The sequence below is a fragment of the Oncorhynchus gorbuscha genome, linkage group LG15 (assembly GCF_021184085.1).
Source record: "Oncorhynchus gorbuscha isolate QuinsamMale2020 ecotype Even-year linkage group LG15, OgorEven_v1.0, whole genome shotgun sequence".
NCBI lineage: Eukaryota > Metazoa > Chordata > Actinopteri > Salmoniformes > Salmonidae > Oncorhynchus > Oncorhynchus gorbuscha.
Genome location: NC_060187.1, coordinates 58,919,555 through 58,940,162, shown reverse-complemented (window position 1 = coordinate 58,940,162; position 20,608 = coordinate 58,919,555). Strand labels below are relative to the sequence as shown.

Below are 20,608 nucleotides of genomic sequence, written 5' to 3'. Positions count from 1 at the left end.
AAAGGCACTGTAGCTCAGGTTCAACGTGACAAAGTCTATTGTTTAAGTCTGAAATACAAACTATGTGGGTCTATTCTACAGAGGAAGTGAAATACTGTAAAGGTGCATAAAATGCCTGTCTTATTATGTGTTGGTCGGTTCTCTTCAAAACATTATTATTTTTTCATTTTCTCCCACGTGTTTCCAATGCAAAGGGCATACTTTGGAAAACACATTAGCTCCCTTGTATGGACTTATTATTCTTTGTCTAATGACGCTGTTTACTTCGAATATATTAGTCCTTTTCATCCCTGTCACAATTAGAAACAGAAACATCATTCACAGTTTTTTTTCCAATGTGAAAAAAACATGAAACAAGTTCTGCTTGTTCCATCAGAGTTCTAAAACCCTGGTATGATGGTTATTCTCATGAGGGAATAAATAGTGAAACCAGTGCTAATCCACAAGCCTACTGATACTGTGTCCACCTGTATACACTGTCCTTGGCCCAGTTAAATACAGTCGCGTCCTTTGTTTTCTTTCCTGCTGACAAGAGCTTCTATCACATTTGTCAAACCACTTAAGTTTTAAAAATATTTTTAACATCACGTCCCTGGATGAAAGCATCTTCAGGCAGTCCATCCATCTAATGACTGGCCAAAACTGCCTCACAGCTGTACATACAGACAGTACTGTACATTTATTTCTTGTTTCTGCTGCATGTAACCGTTTACACAATAGCAGACTTGCTGACATTCATATGCCATTACAGCTGAGCTGTACTCGTCTTACTGTTATGCCTTGAATGTAGCAAAGTAGAACAATTCCGAAACTATTGTAACAGCAATCATGTCTGTCAAAAATCTTTAGATTCAGAGTGGTTGGACAAGTGTAGCACGGTAAAAATGTAAGTGATTTGCCTGGCCTTTAATTACCTTCACCAGTGGACTCCTGAATGAGCTTTCAGGAAAAGGGTAGCCATGTTCATGAAGACTCATATTTAATCTGGCGCTATGCAAATGTAATCCAGATTTACAGCAGCATGAAATTTGGGCCGTTTTGGGAATCCGAACCACAGCAATGCCAGCGACAGAACAATAACCAACTCACAACAACCAACTTAGACAGACTTCCAGGCTGACAAAACTGCATAGACTAGCCAAAATGTCAAGCTGGTCTATGCTGGTTCATAATGGTCTATGCTTGTCAAGCTGGTCTGACTAGCATGGTCTAGCTGGTTTGGCTGACCATTGGGTTCTTAGTCACCTCCATGACCAAGGCCCTTCTCCCCTGATTGCTCAGTTTGGCCAGTTGGCCAGCTCTGGGAAGAGTCTTGGTGGTTCCAAACTTCTTACATTCATGAATGATGGAGGCCACTGCACTCTTGGGGATTTTCAATGCTGCAGACATTTTTTGTTACCCTCCCCCAGATCTGTGCCTTGACACAATCCTGTCACGGAGTTGTAAGTTGTAGAAACATCTGAAGGATGATCAATGGAATCAGGATGCACCTGAGCTCAATTTACAGTCTCATAGGAAAGGGTTTGAATACTTATGTAAGTAAGATATTTCTATTCTTTTGTTTTTAATACATTTGCAAACACTTCTAAAAACCTGTTTTTGCTTTGTCATTATGGGGTATTGTGTGTAGATTGATGAGGAATTTCAGAATAAGGCTGTAACGTAACAAAATGTGGAAAAAGTGAAAGGGTCTGAATATTTTTGTGATTCGCTGTATGTAATGTATTGTCTTAAATAATTAAGCACTTCGATGCTGGTTTATGATGGTAGGCTGCTGACCAGTTTATGCTGGTGCAGACCCAGTTAGGGTTGAAATATTTTCCAATTAAACTATCTCTTTGGGAGCATATACCAGGTTTAATTTTTGTTCCACATTTATTGATATGGAATGGCAAAGAACTGCGTCAATTAAGATGAGTGTCAATTAAGATGAGTGTCAATTAAGATGAGTGTCAATTAAGATGAGTGTCAATTAAGATGAGTGTCAATTAAGATGAGTGTCAATTAAGATGAGTGTCAATTAAGATGAGTGTCAATTAAGATGAGTGTCAATTAAGATGAGTGTCAATTAAGATGCGTGTCAATTAAGATGAGTGTCAATTAAGATGCGTGTCAACTTTACTTGTCATCTGTCTTCTCATCAAATTTGGACTGTTGATTATAATGACTACGATAGGACTGGCCAGATGGTAGAGACATCGCTTATCAATTTACTGGACTCATTATGAACAAATATGACATCTAACTAACTCTAACATCCTGAAATATAAAGATTTTTAACACATTTGATGGAGGTCTGTGTCTTTAGGAATTTACAACTGAAATTATGAAATGTACTTTCCTCCACACTGACATTTATATTATTGCAGTCACTAATTCTAGCCTTGTGGCACAAAAAGAACCCATCCTTCAATGCACTGCAAACAACAGCAGATCAGACAACCATAATCAAATGTCGTTTGGGGGCTGAATAGTAGTGACAGTCAATGGAGGGTAATGGACATTGAACTAGTGTTTCATTTGTTTGTTTTCTCTTATTCATTTGTATGGGACATTGTGAAATCTGTGGATTTCACCTTTGTAGTTGTTCTAATCTTGGTTAGAAAGGTTAAATGCCTCTGTACTTAGGTGAAATGGTTTACCTTTATGGGTTCTCACCTTGAATCCTTTAAATCCAATTGAAATTCATTGGCCTCTCCTTTGAAGCTGATCTTTCTGGGCTCCTGGGTAGCTGGATAGTTGCAAGAGGAGAACATAAAAAGGCCTTTAATTGAATAGCAGCGTTCTGTCGAGGGCGGAACAGGTGCCATGGTTGTGTCAGCTTGGAGTAGGAAAGTGAGTAGAGGCTCGATTTGGGAGTTGACGTGGGATTTGACGATAGCATGGCGTCATGGCTCCAACCAACCCCATCTCCCCACGCTGCCATTACCGGGCAGGAAACCGGTTCAAGTGTGTAGCACTATGTGCTCTATGTATGACTGCTCTATGCATCACTTACATAGTTTGGGCTTTACAGATAAATTGATCTGAATGTTGAGAACGTTGTTAAATGACATACAGTCATTATAATGCCTTCATGTCATCACAATGCTTTGTAGTTTAATAATCGAAACATGGCTAACTGTACTGCTGAACTGTAGATCCTGCCACGCTGTGGTAACCATTAACAGATGGTCAAAAGGCTTTAAAATCAATATCATGCAAAGTCACTGGCACGTAGACACTGAGAAGTGCTTCTGAGTTCAGAAGTGCTTCTGAGAAAACATGTTTGGTTCAGACGGTATGCCCATTTATGATACTTGTGTCCACACAGCAATGTTGGGAAATTACACAGCCTGCCAAACACGTCACTTTCTATTCAAAGTATGTCCTTGATCCCTAGTAAGGTACTGGTTAATCATTGGTCTCAATCAGTATTTTATTATTTAGTTGATTTAACCTTTATTTATCTAGGCAAGTCAGTTAAGAATAAATTCTTATTTACAATGACGGCCTACCAAAAGGCAAAAAGGCCTCCTGCGGGGATGGGGGCCTGGGATTAAAAATACCAAAAAATTTAAATATAGGTGAAATCTCGCGTCTTGTGACGGCCGGCCGCCCAACAACCTGCCCGCTTGACCCTATCCCCTCCTCTCTTCTCCAGACCATTTCCGGAGACCTTCTCCCTTACCTCACCTCGCTCATCAACTCATCCCTGACCGCTGGCTACGTCCCTTCCGTCTTCAAGAGAGCGAGAGTTGCACCCCTTCTGAAAAAACCTACACTCGATCCCTCCGATGTCAACAATTACAGACCAGTATCCCTTCTTTCTTTTCTCTCCAAAACTCTTGAACGTGCCGTCCTTGGCCAGCTCTCCCGCTATCTCTCTCTGAATGACCTTCTTGATCCAAATCAGTCAGGTTTCAAGACTAGTCATTCAACTGAGACTGCTCTCCTCTGTATCACGGAGGCGCTCCGCACTGCTAAAGCTAACTCTCTCTCCTCTGCTCTCATCCTTCTAGATCTATCGGCTGCCTTCGATACTGTGAACCATCAGATCCTCCTCTCCACCCTCTCCGAGTTGGGCATCTCCGGCGCGGCCCATGCTTGGATTGCGTCCTACCTGACAGGTCGCTCCTACCAGGTGGCGTGGCGAGAATCTGTCTCCTCACCACGCACTCTCACCACTGGTGTCCCCCAGGGCTCTGTTCTAGGCCCTCTCCTATTCTTGCTATACACCAAGTTCTGTCATAACTTGGCTCTGTCATAACCTCACATGGTCTCTCCTATCATTGCTATGCAGACGACACACAATTAATCTTCTCCTTTCCCCCTTCTGATGACCAGGTGGTGAATCGCATCTCTGCATGTCTGGCAGACATATCAGTGTGGATGACGGATCACCACCTCAAGCTGAACCTCGGCAAGACGGAGCTGCTCTTCCTCCCGGGGAAGGACTGCCCGTTCCATGATCTCGCCATCACGGTTGACAACTCCATTGTGTCCTCCTCCCAGAGCGCTAAGAACCTTGGCGTGATCCTGGACAACACCCTGTCGTTCTCAACCAACATCAAGGCGGTGGCCCGTTCCTGTAGGTTCATGCTCTACAACATCCGCAGAGTACGACCCTGCCTCACACAGGAAGCGGCGCAGGTCCTAATCCAGGCACTTGTCATCTCCCGTCTGGACCACTGCAACTCGCTGTTGGCTGGGCTCCCTGCCTGTGCCATTAAACCCCTTCAACTCATCCAGAACGCCGCAGCCCGTCTGGTGTTCAACCTTCCCAAGTTCTCTCACGTCACCCCGCTCCTCCGTTCTCTCCACTGGCTTCCAGTTGAAGCTCGCATCCGCTACAAGACCATGGTGCTTGCCTACGGAGCTGTGAGGGGAACGGCACCCCAGTACCTCCAGGCTCTGATCAGGCCCTACACCCAAACAAGGGCACTGCGTTCATCCACCTCTGGCCTGCTCGCCTCCCTACCACTGAGGAAGTACAGCTCCCGCTCAGCCCAGTCAAAACTGTTCGCTGCTCTGGCCCCCCAATGGTGGAACAAACTCCCTCACGACGCCAGGACAGCGGAGTCAATCACCACCTTCCGGAGACACCTGAAACCCCACCTCTTTAAGGAATACCTAGGATAGGATAAGTAATCCCTCTCACCCCCCTTTAAGATTTAGATGCACTATTGTAAAGTGACTGTTCCACTGGATGTCATAAGGTGAATGCACCAATTTGTAAGTCGCTCTGGATAAGAGCGTCTGCTAAATGACTTAAATGTAAATGTAAATGTGACAAAAGACACATCATGACAAGATAGACCTAAGACAACAACATAGCATGGCTGCAACACATGACAACACAGCATGGTAGCAACACAACATATATATATATAACATGGCAGCAGCACAACATGGTAGCAGCACAAACCATGGTACAAACATTATTGGGCCAGACAACAGCACAAATGGCAAGAAGGTAGACACAACAATACATCACGCAAAGCAGCCACAGCTGTCAGTAAGAGTGTCCATGATTGAGTCTTTGGATGAAGAAATTGAGATTAAACTGTCCAGTTTGAGTGTTTGTTGCAGCTCGTTCCAGTCGCTAGCTGCAGCGAAAGACGAGCGACCCAGGGATGTGTGCGCTTTGGGGACCTTTAACAGAATGTGACTGGCAGAACGGGTGTTGTATGTGGAGAATGAGGGCTGCAGTAGATATCTCAGATAGGGGGGAGTGAGACCTAAGAGGGTTTTATAAATAAGCATCTACCAGTGGGTCTTGTGACAGGTTTACGGACACGACCAGTTTACAGAGGAGTATAGAGTGCAGTGATGTGTCCTATAAGGAGCATTGGTGGCAAATCTAATGGCCAAATGGTAAAGAACATCTAGATGCTTGAGAGCACCCTTACCTGATGATCCATAAATTACATCTCCATAATCTAGCATGGGTAAGACGGTCATCTGAATCAGGGTTAGTTTGGCAGCTGGGGTGAAAGAGGAGCGATTACGATAGAGGAAACCAAGTCTAGATTTAACTTTATCCTGCAGCTTTGATATGTGCTGAGATAAGGACAGTGTACCATCTAGCCATACTCCCAAGTACTTGTGTGAGGTGACTACCTCAAGCTCTAAACCCTCAGAGGTAGTAATTTCACCTGTGGGGAGAGGGGCATTCTTCTTATCAAACCACATGACCTTTGTTTTGGAGGTGTTCAGACCAAGGTTAAGGGCAGAGAAAGCTTGTTTTACACTAAGAACGTTTTGTTGTAGAGCATTTAACACAAAATCCGGGGAGGGGCCAGCTGAGTACAAGATTGTATTATCTGCATATAAATGGATGAGAGCGCTTCCTACTGCCTGAGCTATGTTGTTGATGTAAATTGAGAAGAGCGTGGGGCCAAAGATCGAGCCTTGGGGTACAACCTTGGTGACAGGTAGTGGCTGAGACAGCAGATGTTCTGACATTATACACTACACTATGAACAGTAGAGTTGCACAGTAGAGTTGAGATTATTTTCTTCTTGAGGTTCAGAATAGGTGTTGGTTGAGTCTGTGCTTGTTGTCCATAAGCATCTCCTGCTTCAGTATCTTATATTATTCGTTACTATGAAAGCTGCACTGTCTGTGGCCCCCTGCAGATGAGGGCAGTTATATAGAACTTAGTTTGGATATTGTAAAGACCTGTGTGTCCTGACCTGTCAGTTAGGGAGCAAACGGCTCCAACAGGTGGGCTGTATGTGGGGGAGTGGGACCTCTTTTATCTAGGCACAGATTAAGAAAGTGGTGTCAGAGGGGTCGCCCAAAAATAAACCTCCCTGCTGTCTGTACACTTGTGGGTTATACCAATTCTGTGGGTCACAGTCCACGAATTGGGTGTGACTCAGGGAGCAACTATTCAACTGTAAGGGTTAATGCAAAACCACTCTTTAGTACATACACATACACACACACACAACAGTTGAGGAGGGAATGTGGCCTGTGTTTGGGATTGTCCAAAAAGGTTTGTAAAGTGTGCGCTGTTCAGTCAAAGAGAACCCAAATATCCCTGGAATCGATATATCACTGGATAGCTATTCATTAATTTACAATAAAGACAAATGTGTCTCCATTTATGTATTGAAATGTGTTGAACTAGTAAAATACTTGTGTTATAGCTGCTCTGAACCATAGACTGGGCTCTGAACACATACAAATGAATTCTGTCAATTGGATCGTAAATCATATACAATATTTGTTTAGATATGAGTGCACAAAACTTTGTAAAACTGAAGTGTTAAACGTTTTTGGAAGGTGTTCCTGAAGACAGTTTAACACCTATACACTACATTTCACTCCCAACCCCCAACAATATTCTGAGATACAGCTTGTTAAATAAAGTATTGCAGCTAAATTACTTTGGTGGATAAAGGGTAGGATAGTGAGGCCTTTTGGTGACCCCGTCCAACCGCAAACACTGCATAACAACCCCTATTTGATGGAGAGACATCTCTCTTTGACACTTTAACCACTTTACAACCACTGACCTCTACTTTGCCTGCTCTCACATCTACTCATGAGGTGAACAATGTACTGTAGGCATTTGCTTTTGGCTTCCTGTTTTAAATGAATCAAATAAGCTCTCAGATAGCACTATTTGTTTTGAGATTGACTTGTGCTATACATGCCACACATTTGGTTAGAGGAATTTGTGTTTGCAAAGTAAAAATTGGTTCATCATCGCTGTCCAACGTCTGTTTCAAGGTTTAAACCTTTCAAGGCCTCTTCTTTTATCACACATGAGGATAATTTGATAATATTCACAAAATATCTCAGAGTAGGAGTGTTGATGTAGGAGTTTTGCCCTCAAAATAAAAATGTGTAACATTTTAGATCTGCACTACTACTCTAGATCTGCACTACTACTCTAGAATCTGCACTACTACTCTAGATCTGCACTACTACTCTGAGAGGATTTATGAATACAGGCCCTGCTCTTCAAATATTGGCAGAACAAGTGTTACACCGTAGAAAACAGGACGCAAAGACAAAAGCAACTACTGTCTTTAGGTGATTTGCTAGCAGTCACTGTTATAGGCTGTGTTGCATTTTGAACAAAAAGCTTGTGCCATGAGTGGAAAAGTCTCACTTCCCTTTGCTAGTTACTGTGGTGGTAACTAAGTAAAAATACTTTGAAGCACTACTTAAGTAGATTTTGGGGGTATCTGTACTTTGATTTACTCTTTGTATTTTTGACAACTTTTACTTTTACTCCACTACATTCCTGAAGAATCTATCTAATTTTTACTCCCATACACTTCCCTGACACCCAGAAGTACATTACATTTCAAATATTTAGCAGGAATAGGAAAATGGCCCTATTCACGCACTTATCAAGAATACATATGGTCATCCCTACTGCATCTGATCTGGCGGACTCAATACAAACAAATGCTTGGTTTGTAAATGATGTCTGAGTGTTGGAGTGTGCCCCTGGCTATCTGTAAATGTAAAAACAAGAACATTGTGTCATCTGGTCTGCTTAATATACTTTACTTTTGATAATTAAGTATATTTGTGCAATTACATTTACTTTTTATACTCACATTTAAAACCAAATATTCTTTTACTTTTACTCAAGTAGTATTTTACTGGGTGATTTTCACTTTTACTTGAGTCATTTAAAAAAAAAGTAGTTATTTTTTACTTTTGCTCAGGTATGACGATTGGGTACTTATTCCAACGCTGCCTAGTTACTATTTGGGTATTGTCTTCTAGCTGGGTCTACGCAAGGGGTTACTTGTAGGTTACTTGTGGGTTACTTGTGGGTTACTTGTAGGCTTACCACTGGAAAGCTGTAGGCCTACTTGGCACGGGAACATTATCACTATGTACTGTACATTCTATCTGGTCGATGGCAAGATAAAGAACAAAGATGAAAAGGAAGTGTGACAGATAACTTGATGAAAAGATCTCTCAGCAATGGATGTTTACCGTTAATAGTCCAACTGCAAAGTATAGTTCCACGTGCATTATGCTGATGTTATAACTCTATCTCCTGTTATTTTATTTTTATGGAAGACATTTCATTTCATTTGGCTTCAATTCATCTGGCTACTGTCTTTGGCATTGCTAGGGCCAGGTGTTTTTCCTTTCCCAGGATTAGATCACATGGTCAGGAAAAAAAAATACTGTTGCCTTAACCATGACCTATGAATGAATTATGTATCATTGTATGATGGATTCATTGTGTTGTCTCATCCCCCGGTAGTAGAATTCCGCAGTTGGGGTTCTGGTTCTTGTGATTTGAATGGGCTCAGAACTACTCAACAGAACTTTTCCTAAAGGGTTGTTTTGTTTCCTGTTTTTCCAGACGGTGTTAGTTTGATTCATCCTAATGTCTACCCATGTTTGCCTTGCAAATACACAGCTAAAGGCAATGTCATTGTAACCCCGGCATCTGAACTGTCAGTGCAGCCAATTGGTCCAAGCACTCAGGTCTGTTGATAAATGAATACGTGGAGTGCCTATGGTAGATATTGAACAATTAGTGCAAAGTTTATGCCACCTTCATCATTTCAGTCTTTATGATATATATCTAAATCAAGACTAATGATGTTTCCTCCTGTCCAATTTCTGCCAGGACTGAGATAGCGTGCTGTAGTATGGCAACAAATGATGGAACATGCCCATACGATTCTTTCTTATACTGTATATGCAGCGTGCATGACCAATGACATTTCTGCAGAGGCGCTGTAGTGACTGCAAATTGTAACAGTTGTGGTGGACTTTGTTACAGTGTAACTTGCAGCTGGAGTTGACACAGAAAACATTTAGCTAAAGTGTAACTATACTCAACAAAAATGTAAACGCAACATGTAGCAATATCAAAGATTTTAGGGAGTTTTACAGTTCATGTAAGGAAATCAGTCCATTGAAATGAATTAATTAGGCTCTAATCTATGGATTTCAAATGACTGGGAATACAGATATGCATCTGTTGGTCACAGATATCTTTAAAAAAAACAGTAGTGGCATGGATCAGAAAACCAGTCCGTATCTGGTGTGACCACCATTTGCCTCATGCAGCACAACACATCTCCTCTGCATAGAGTTGATCAGACTGTTAATTGTTGCCTGTGTAATATTGTCCCATTCCTTTTCAATGGATGTGCGAAGTTGATGGTTATGGGCGGGAACTGGAACATGCTGTCGTACACGACGATCCAGAGCATCCCAAACGTGCTCAATGGGTGACATGTCTGGTGAGTACGCAGGTCATGGAAGAACTGGGACATTTTTAGCTTCCATGAATTGTGTACAGATCCTTACGACACGGGGCTGTGTATTATCAGGCTAAAACATGAGGTGTTGTCGGCGGATGCATGGCATGACAATGGGCCTCAGGATCTCGTGACGGTATCTCTGTGCACTCAATTTGCCCTCGATAAAATGCACTTGTGTTCATTGTACATAGCTTATGCCTGCCCATACCATAACACTACCAGCCACCATGGGGCACTCTGTTCACAAAGTGGACATCGGCAAGCCGCTTGCCCACACAACGCCATACACGTAGTCTGCAGTTGTGAGGCCGGTTGGACGTACTGCCAAATTCTCTAAAACAACGTTGGAGGCGTCTTATGGTAGAGAAATTAACATTCAATTATCTGGTAACAGCTCTAGTGGACATTCCTGCAGTCAGCGTGCCAATTGTACACTCCCTCAAAACTTGAGACATCTGTGGCATTGCGTTGTGTGCCAAAACTGCACATTTTAGTGGCCTTTTATTGTCCCCAGCAAGAGGTGCACCTGTGTAATGATCATGCTGTTTCATCGGCTTCTTGATATGCCACACCTGTCAAGTGGATGGATTATTTTGGCCAAGGAGAAATGCTGATTTACAGGGATGTCAACACATTTTGTGCACAATATTTGAGAGAAAATAAGCTTTTTTCTGGAATATTTTATTTCAGCTCATGCAACATGGGTCCAACACTTTACATGTTTCGTATATATTTTTGTTCCGTGTATGTTTGACGAGGGAATACCAGGAAGGAAATTTGACCTGCGTGCACTGACAGCACTAACACCCCCTGCTGCGCTGCGAAGGAAGGTTCTACTGTAGCCAGTACCATAGCTTCGTATTGTATGCGTTCTCGGATAATTTCTCCACTTTGAATTCATTCCTCGTGAGCGCACAGCGCAGTGTCGCATTACAACTGCTGTAGTTATTTAATGTGACATGAATACAAAACGGACCTGATAAAAGGCTTGTTGAACGAGCTGATAAACGTCATTCCCGCACATTTTTCGGCCAATAAGATGCTTGACACACAGTAACCAAAGTTAGCTCAACTGGCCTGTTTGTTCGGACTGCAACCTATCATCGAAAATTACTTGGTTGACAGTGTTACAGCAACGGATCCTCCGCCGACTGTCAACCAAGAAGCTGTACGACCCGGACCCACCAGAGGAGCGTGAAAACAAAAACAGAAAAATCAGAGGTAAGCTATAGCCTGTCTATCCCTGCTTGTAGTATGTCCTTTTATCCCCACCAGCTACTATATATGCTATAATGTATTACTTGTGAGGTTATTCTCATGGCATGATACAGTGTAATGTTATGTTTGTATTTCTCATTTCTTCGACACCATTGTCAAGCTACTAGCGATGGGTCGTTCGCGAACGAGTCAGCTCTAAGAGCCGGCTCTTGTTGGTGAACGTTGGGAGCCGGCTCATATATCAGAAGAGCCGAATCTATTTATAAAAATGTTTTAAAAATAAGATATGAATGATCAAAAGATTTAAATGAAAAAAATGAACTAATTCAAAGAACGAATAAATAAATAAAATAATGTAGTCCTAAATACTCAAGTGCACACATTCGTTCTGAAAGATCTGCAGATCTTCTGAACAAGGCCTCTGTCTACCCACGGCTTACTAAAGTCATGACAGGGAGACTGAATAGTTGCCACATCCGTTACCTCAGAGGGTCTTCTTGAAACAAATAAATACTGAGAGAAGCAACCGCATCAGCCCCTCGAAAGTGAGGCAGCTTGCATTTCTGAATGCAAATCTCTCATAAAATCAAAATATGGTCAGCATTGTTGTGTGCTGCTGGTTATAACATGGCAATAGAGAAGAGAGAGAAAAGAGGGACCAGTTTAATGTTTTAAGTAGGATGCTGCAGTTTTGCACATTGTTATTTATTTATTTTTTGATATGGTGCAATATTCTATTAATATGTTGTTCAGATTGTATTTGTTTTGAATGATTAGATTTATATGCACTTTGTTTATATACATTAAAAGTTATACTTTAAATGCAAATGTTTAATAGCATTTTTTCATAGCAAACCAATGAATTTTTAAATACATTGTGGTTAAAATTGAATTAGAATTGTTTTAACACCAATCATAGTCAAACTATCGCAAGCTATTTTGACTTGAAACAATACAAAACATATTTTTTTAAGAGCCGTTTGGGAGCCAAAAGAGCCTGCCAAAAGAACCGGAATGACCATCACGTCAAGCCCCAGAAAGTCAACAGCTCGATGTCACTTTAAATGCATTTCATGTTGTCAATTGATTGATCAGCAATGATAGAGCTCAGTCAGCCAGTGAGGTATCCAGCTTTCTTCATAAATGCATCAGTTGCATAGAGCAAAACCCAGTCATAGTTCATAGTTCACCCCCCAATTATAATTTCTAATTATTTATGAGTAAAAAATGGGACATGTTTAATTGTGCCGCCCTTTGTGTAAATAATCACTACATCATAGCATATCCTGTTGCAGTTTGCTCTAAGATCCTGGTTTATTGTTCTCTTAATGCAAATAATATTTGTTCAAATGTACACAGATAAGAAAGGTGTAACCACATTCCCACCTGTATCCTGACACAGGTCCTTATAACAAAGAGGCTGTGCTGTACTTGCTGTACTTCTATTTGCTGTTAATGGGCATCATTGTAAAGCAATAGGATTTACAGTAATCGGCCTTGTGGTCTTTTACAGTTTGTATGCTCTGTTGTTGACTAGTCTGCAGTTGATGCTGTGAATGCATGGGTGACGCCTTCTATTCTGTGTGGTGTACATTTGAGGACACCCCTGTATCGGGCACTCTCCAGTGTCAAGGTGTTGTATCTACAGGATGTTGTGTCCACACTTGTCTTTTCACAGGATTCACAACTTACGTGACATTTCTTTTCAGACAGTCGCAAAATGTGATGAGAAAAGGTGGAGTTCACAGGAGAAGTCGACAATTTGATATGCCGTTTTTGACTCTGTCAACTCTGGGGTAACATCACTTGTGTGTGAATGTAACGACTCTGGCCCTGGTAGAATGGCTGACACTGAAAGTTGACCAAATACATGAGATATCTACAGCTTTAGACTACATTTGAATGAAGATGTCTGTCAACGGGCAATACCTAACATATACATCATCTAATCACGTTGCTGATATAAGGAACGATAGCTGGCCACTTGCCATGCTGTTCACAACGGACCAAAATAGAGAGAACCTTTAGCTGTTTGAGTTCCATCTTGATAGCAGCAAGTTGAGAAGCATGTCCTCGCAATTTGAGGATGCCTCAGTAATGTTCTGCTGTGTATTTTCAGGACAACAGTTGTGTAAATCAAAAGCTCACACAGATATGAACGTTCCACCTATTTACAGCAAGAAATAAACATACTGATTATAGTGCTGACTGAGGAGGTTTTTAAGAAATCTCAAGTAGGAACAAAGAGTGATTATATGTACTGCACATGGATCCGACTCCATTGGTGGGAGTGGATGTGAATTCGCTGTGGCGGTTTGCATCCAATAGAGGGACTGTCTCACGTAGACAGACACTGCACTTTCAGTGAGGACACTGCTATGGGGCCCTGTATTTTCTCAGTCTGAGAAAATAAACCACATAACTTTCTCAGGCTTTCAGTTATTAAGTGATTTTATTTGTTTGCTTGGTATTAATGATTATTGTTGCATTGTCCAATTCAATGTTGGTTTGTCAGCTTCGGTCAGTGTTGAGTTTGCCACAGAAAATCACAATGACGCAGTCGTTGGTTGAGTTAATTCTTATCTGAGAGTTCCATCATCAATAGGCCTAAATCAAGTTACAATGAGCCTATTTGGTAATAAGGCAACTTTAAGAAACATAATAATTATCCTCTGATGTCCATGGAACTGTATGGAAGGAAGCTAACACAGTGTATCTTGACTCCAGCAGCAGAGTCCGCTTGGCAATCCATGAACCGCCTCTACAAAGCCACGTCTTGAGGGAAAACTCTGACACTCTGACAATGATGCCCACATTTCAGTGACAGTTGCTGTTGAGAGAGTTGTCTCAGTGGTCCATATAGTTGCCAAATGTGATTCCAGCTGCTTCTGAGGCATCCAGGTCTTAATGATAGAGTAGTTGATTGAGCGGGGTGTGTCTGCTTATATTCTTGCTGCTGTATCGAGTTGCCCAACCATTGTTCGCAACAACTTCTGCCCTTAAATAAAACGAACAGGTGACCGGGCTTGAGCAGCTGTCACTCTTTGCACCCAGGGTGGGTGTTTTTGTGTGTCTGCCAGTAGAGGGTACATAATTAGTGTAGATGCTTGTTACAGCCTTTTGGATGTTTAAATCCTAGTGATTAGGCTGGGAAGCACACTCTGTGAGGAGGAGACAGGCAGCTGCCTCTGGTTATCAGTTGGAAGTGGGTCACTGTGCTCTGACGGAAATGGACCCATGATACATCCCACTTTACTGACACTTATTATTTATTAAGTTACAGTTAACTACACCTGGAATGGGCTACACATGTCCTTGCCATTTGACCAGTAAGATAAACCAGTCACACACAATTCAAGGGAGCATATTTTTAAGCTAAAAATGATGATACATGATACAAGAGTTACCTAGTGAATGCCCAGTTTGCCCAGTTTTGGCCCTGGCAATGCGCTACACGGTTTTACCTGTAAGATAAACCAGTCACACAAAATTAAGTGAAGGAAGTGATTATACTCTAGTACCTAGTGGATGAATGCACAGTTATGGCCCCTATCTTGTTTTGTTTCATTTGACAGGCATTTGAGAGCTTTCAGAAAAGTTTATTCTCAGCCATATGAAACCTGTCCCGAGAGAACCCTTAAAATATATGTTTTTCTTGATTGTTTAATGAGTTTTAAACAAATTATTGGTATTACGGTATATGCACTTACACAGCCATAGGCTACGCGTATTAAGTCAACTGTGTATGACTAGGAGATAAAGGTCTTCTGCGGAAAGTACTTTGCAAAATGTCTAATTTCATAATATGCAAAATGTCTAATTTCATAATATGCCATACCATCTGTTGACCAGGGTTTAGGTTCCCTTTATTTTCCAAATGTGGATGCGGGAGCACGCTCTGAATGCTGGTCATGAAATGTGCCCGGTAAGAATAAAAGTATATTCCAGTGCCTTCAGGAAATTAGCCCTGGAAGCCAAAAATAACAAGCGCAGTCTGCAATGAAGAAAAGCGAGGGAAGGAGCACCATAGAGGAGTAGCAGGAGGAGCGATCCATTTCGGTACTCACCAAAATAGTAGCAGGGATATACTCTGTGACTAGCATGTGCAGCTTGATGCTGGTGCACCGTTTTTGAAGTCCTCCCAATGTTTAGTCTGCAATTTCCTCCTCACGGCATTCCCCCTCAGATGCTGGATTCATGCTGCTTATGCCAAATCCTGACCTTTGAATTGCAACTCCACTTTGTCCCTGTACTGTCGAATATACACTGCAGTGATGATAACCAAATTAAATTATCTTGGGAGGTAATGTGGTCGGCATTTGATGGGGAGGTATTCCAGATCGGGAGAACAAAAGGACTTGAGTTTGTGTACGTTACCACAATCACACCATGAGTTGTTAATAATGAAACAAACCCCTCCGCCTTTCTTTTTCCCTGAGAGTTTTTTCTTCCTGTCTGCGTGATGGATGGAGAACTCCGCTGGCTGAATGGACGGGGACAATATATCTGGAGAGTGCCATGATTCTGTAAAACAGAGTATGTTACATTCCCTGATGTCTCTCTGGAAGGAGATCCTCGCCCTGAACTTGTTTACTTTATTGTCCAGGGATGGTATACACGGTAGAGGTCGACCGATTATGATTTTTCAACGCCGATACCGATACTGATTATTGGAGGACCAAAAAAAGCCGATACCGATTAATCGGCCGATTAGAAAAAATGTATTTGTAATAATGACAATTACAGCAATACTGAATGAACACTTATTTTAACTTAATATAATACACAAATCAAAATCAAATAAATAATGAAACATGTTCAATTTGGTTTAAATAATGCAAAAACAAAGTGTTGGAAAAGTAAAAGTGCAATATGTGCCATGTAAAAAAGCTGTTCCTTGCTCAGAACATGATAACATATGAAAGTTGGTGGTTCCTTTTTAACATGAGACTTCAATATTCCAAGGTGGGAGTTTTTAGGTTGTAGTTAATATAGTATTTATAGGACTATTTCTCTCCATACCATTTGTATTTCATATACCTTTGACTATTCAATGTTCTTATAGGCACTATAGTATTGCCAGTGTAGCAGTATAGCTTCCGTCCCTCTCCTCGCCCCTACCTGGGCTCGAACGAGGAACACATCGACAACAGCCGCCCTTGAAGCAGCGTTACCCATGCAGAGCAAGGGGAATAACTACTCCAAGTCTCAGAGCGAGTGATGTTTGAAATGCTATTAGCGCGCACCCCACTAACTAGCTAGCCATTTCACATTGGTTACACCAGCCATTAGGCTGATAGGCTTGAAGTCATAAACAGCGCTGTGCTTGCGAAGAGCTGCTGGAACAACGCACGAAAGTGCTGTTTGAATGAATGCTTACGAGTCTGCTGCTGGCTACCATCGCTCTGTCAGACTATCATTTCGAAAGCAAAACGTTATTATTTCAGTGAAATACAGAACCGTTCAGTAATTTATCTAACGGGTGACATCCCTAAGTGTAAATATTCTTGTTCCATTGCACAACCTTCAATGTTATGTCATAGTTACATAAAATTCTGGCAAATTAGTTTGCAATGAGCCAGGCTGCCCAAACTGTTGCATATACCGTGACTCTGCGTGCAATGAGCACAAGAGTAGTGACAATGTCACCTGGTTAATATTGCCTGCTAACCTGGATTTCTTTTAGCTAGATATGCAGGTTTAAAAATATATACTTTTGTGTATTGATAGTAATATCATCAACCATGTGAAGTTATAACTAGTGATTATGATTGATTGATTGTTTTTTATAAGATAAGTATAATGCTAGCTGGCAACTTACCTTGGCTTTTACTGCATTCGCGTAACAGGCAGGCTCCTCATGGAGTGCAATGAGAGGCAGGTGGTTAGAGCGTTGGACTAGTTAACTGTAAGGTTGCAAGATGGGATCCCCCGAGCTGACAATGTTAAAATCTGTCGTTCTGCCCCTGAACAAGGCAGTTAACCCACCTTTCCTAGGCCGTCATTGAAAATAAGAATGTGTTCTTAACTGACTTGCCTAGTTAAATAAAAGTATCATTTTTATTTTTTAAATCGGCAGAATCGGCACAGCAAAATACCGATTGTTAACCGATTAATCGGTTGACCTCTAATATGCGCCGCTTGAGTCTGAGTCAAATGTTTAGTCTCATCACTGGAATGAAACAGATTCCTTAATGCAAATGGCTGACTACATGAAACTGGTTTGACTGACTACATGAAACTGGTTATGTTACTTGCTGCAGTATCCACACTGTTCTCCAACAAACCCCTCTGCCTTTCAGTTTTTTTGGCAGTAATAGTTAGTGTACGCTGGTAGCTTTTTTGCACTTCTTTTAAAGTTACTTCACTGTACATTTTTGCGCAATAGCTTTGTCTCTTGGAGGTATCGTTGTCATGGTTTTCTGGAGTCACATCTCTTTATCTTAATCCCTCTGTTTCTGCAGTGACTGTAGATAATCATTCAGCGGCCTAGCCGTCTGGTTGTAGTTTGCCACCTGACACTTCGGTCACAGTGATTTACAGATCTGCCCACTTTTACTCGTTGACAGCCATTTTGCTCTAAATCTTCAAATATGTTGTGAAGAATCCTTGATCTTGTTAAATTGTATTAAATCGTGGGTATCTCCTATGTAGTAGGTCTCGAATATCAGTTTTTGTACGCAAAAATGAAATCATAGTCAATCATGTTTATTAATCCTATGCCCAGCACTTTAGCTGATTACATTTTTCCTTGTTCTACTTATTCAATGTTGCCTATGTGGGCCTATTAAAAGGTGGGTGAAATTTTGAAATTGTGTAGATGCTCATGATCACTGACTCCCCTCTGTTTGTCTGACAGGCTGTTGTCTCAAAGAGGTAGCTTGCAGTGATGTCCAAGGCAATGAAGTCAGCCTCTAAGTCTCGGTCCCACTCCCGCTCCAGAAGCAGCTCACGATCCAGATCTCGGAAGCATCGCTACAGGTGGCTAAAAACGTAACTTACTGTAACTGATCTAACTTGCTTACCTACAAATTACGGACCACCTCAAACTAGGGCATTGTTATGAATTCATATTATTTTGTCTATAAATTGTCAGGTTAAGAGGGATGAGGCAACATATTCCAACTTATAAGGACATATGAATGTTTTTTTCTCTGTCTATAAATTTCACAAAAGGTCATCACATGCGTAGAGAGCTTGAAGAAGATTTTGAAACAGAAACAAGAGGGGAGGGAACACTTTTTCTGAGAAAGATTGTTTCCGTCTTGTTGTCTATCTGGAAAGCAACGAGTGATAAATCGAAACGAGATAAGAGTTGCTGACAGCGTCTTGACAGATATGCTACACATAGATTGTAAGAAATGCTTTGGACCCGACAACGGTTGTTGCTATGTTGATTAGTCAATGTTTTAAATGCTCCTGATTGGCTGCTGACCTCCAACAGTTATGTGTGGACTATGCATGCTATGTTTGGGCCTCAATGCATGACCTGTTTCATTTGTCATCACCAACATGTGAAGTTGATTTGAGCATGTCAAATTGTGTGCATGGCATGTTGAATTTGTCATCACCAACATGTGAAGTTCATAGGAGTATGTCTAATTGGGTGTCAAATGAAAGCTGAGTCATAAATGTGTTACAAAGTATCTATTACCTTATATCATGCTTTATAAAGGGTCCATAAATGTGGCATGACTGTGTGACATAATCACCAATGTCAAAAGTAACATAAATCACTATGTCGAATGTGATATAACCATGTGCTTTATGAAGGGTGTTGGGTCGAAGGATTGGATTACGATCTAAAATAAAGTCATGTTAGTCACAAGACCTCTAATCTCATTCGCAGACCCTTCCACCCAAATGTGCGGAAGTTCTGGAGGACCAACGCATCAAACGTGGCTTTTATTAGTTATGGTTAGATTTAAAATCTAATTTTAAGAAGATAAATTGTGGAAGTGGGCAGGGTTTTGCCATAATACTTTTTTTTTACTGTGTTAGCTAGTGACAATGACAAATAGTTTACTCAGTAAGGTCACTCCTTTAGAATGAAATGGTCAGTCTTATCCCACTTTGAATGGTTGATATCCCAGGCTTATATGTGCTGTGTGTGCAGTAGCCTGGAGACGATGGTACACCAAGAAACACTTATCTTGATGAAAGCTCCCAACCTAAAGAAATTGAAAGTGTCTTTCTTCTGGAGCCAAGTTACATGTTCCTCAGTGCACAAACACGCACACAACAAAAACGAGCCATACGGTGCGGTGTTGGGTCCATCAGGTCTTTGACACATTCACCCACTTCCCCTCTGAAAGATCAGCCACAAAAGGTTGGCACCATTGTAACAGGTTGTAATCATGCCCTGGTCTCCAGCATGGGAACAGAAGAGGAATACCTGTTGCGGTGGTCTCAGGTTGGACTACTACAAATAATTTTGGCTCTGACACACATACATAAGCTTTGCAGGTCCATTAACCCATTTGAATACCTTACAGTAACCCGTGGATCATGAGAGAACATTCATAAATCAGCAGAACGTTAAAAACGTATTGATTGACACTATGTAGCGTCCTGTAATACTTTGTTTGATGTGAGGCATCTTCGGTCATTCATAGCACATCCATTAAGACTACATCACATGATGCTTTACTTAATTTAAAGTCAGAATTTTTTAGTGACTGAAAGGTTGCTAGATCGAATCCCCGAGCTGACAAGGTAAAAATCTGTCAAGGCAGTTAACCCACTGTTCCTAGGCCGTCATTATAAATAATAATTTGTTCTTAACTGACTTGCCTAGTTAAATAACAATAAAGTCATATGATGCTGTACTTACTATAAAGTCAGACACCTTTGGTCATTCCTAACACATACATCAAGGCTTAATGATGTAAACACAAATTAATTATCACTAACAAATAAACAGCAAAGACATGTTTAACACATACATGTCCTTTCATATGCACATTTTTTTAAACAATACAAATTCTTTAAGTTTCAAGTCCAGCAATGCAATTACATTGAACATTACACAGAACTGTGAATAGTGCAGCTTGTCCCTGAGATGGCGGACAAATGGTTCTTGCCTCTCTGCCTCATGGAGGTACTGGATGTTGGTTCCAACCTTAAAAGTAACAACAAAGAAAGTT

The 20,608-nt window shown here is 41.3% G+C and overlaps 1 protein-coding gene across 4 annotated transcripts in view; it reads left to right on the top strand.

The window, feature by feature from the left end:
• The first annotated feature begins 11,073 nt into the window (after positions 1-11,073).
• LOC123997594 (thyroid hormone receptor-associated protein 3-like) overlaps positions 11,074-20,608 on the top strand; it is a 28,679-nt gene continuing 19,144 nt past the window's right edge. The window contains exons 1-2 of one of the 4 annotated variants that reach the window (XM_046301993.1): positions 11,074-11,465; positions 18,322-18,443. In XM_046301993.1, coding sequence (XP_046157949.1) covers positions 18,352-18,443 — 92 coding nt within the window. In that variant the 5' untranslated portion in view covers positions 11,074-11,465; positions 18,322-18,351. The remainder of the gene's footprint in view (positions 11,466-18,321; positions 18,444-20,608) is intronic. The other 3 variants (XM_046301994.1, XM_046301990.1, XM_046301991.1) reach the window with 3 other exon arrangements.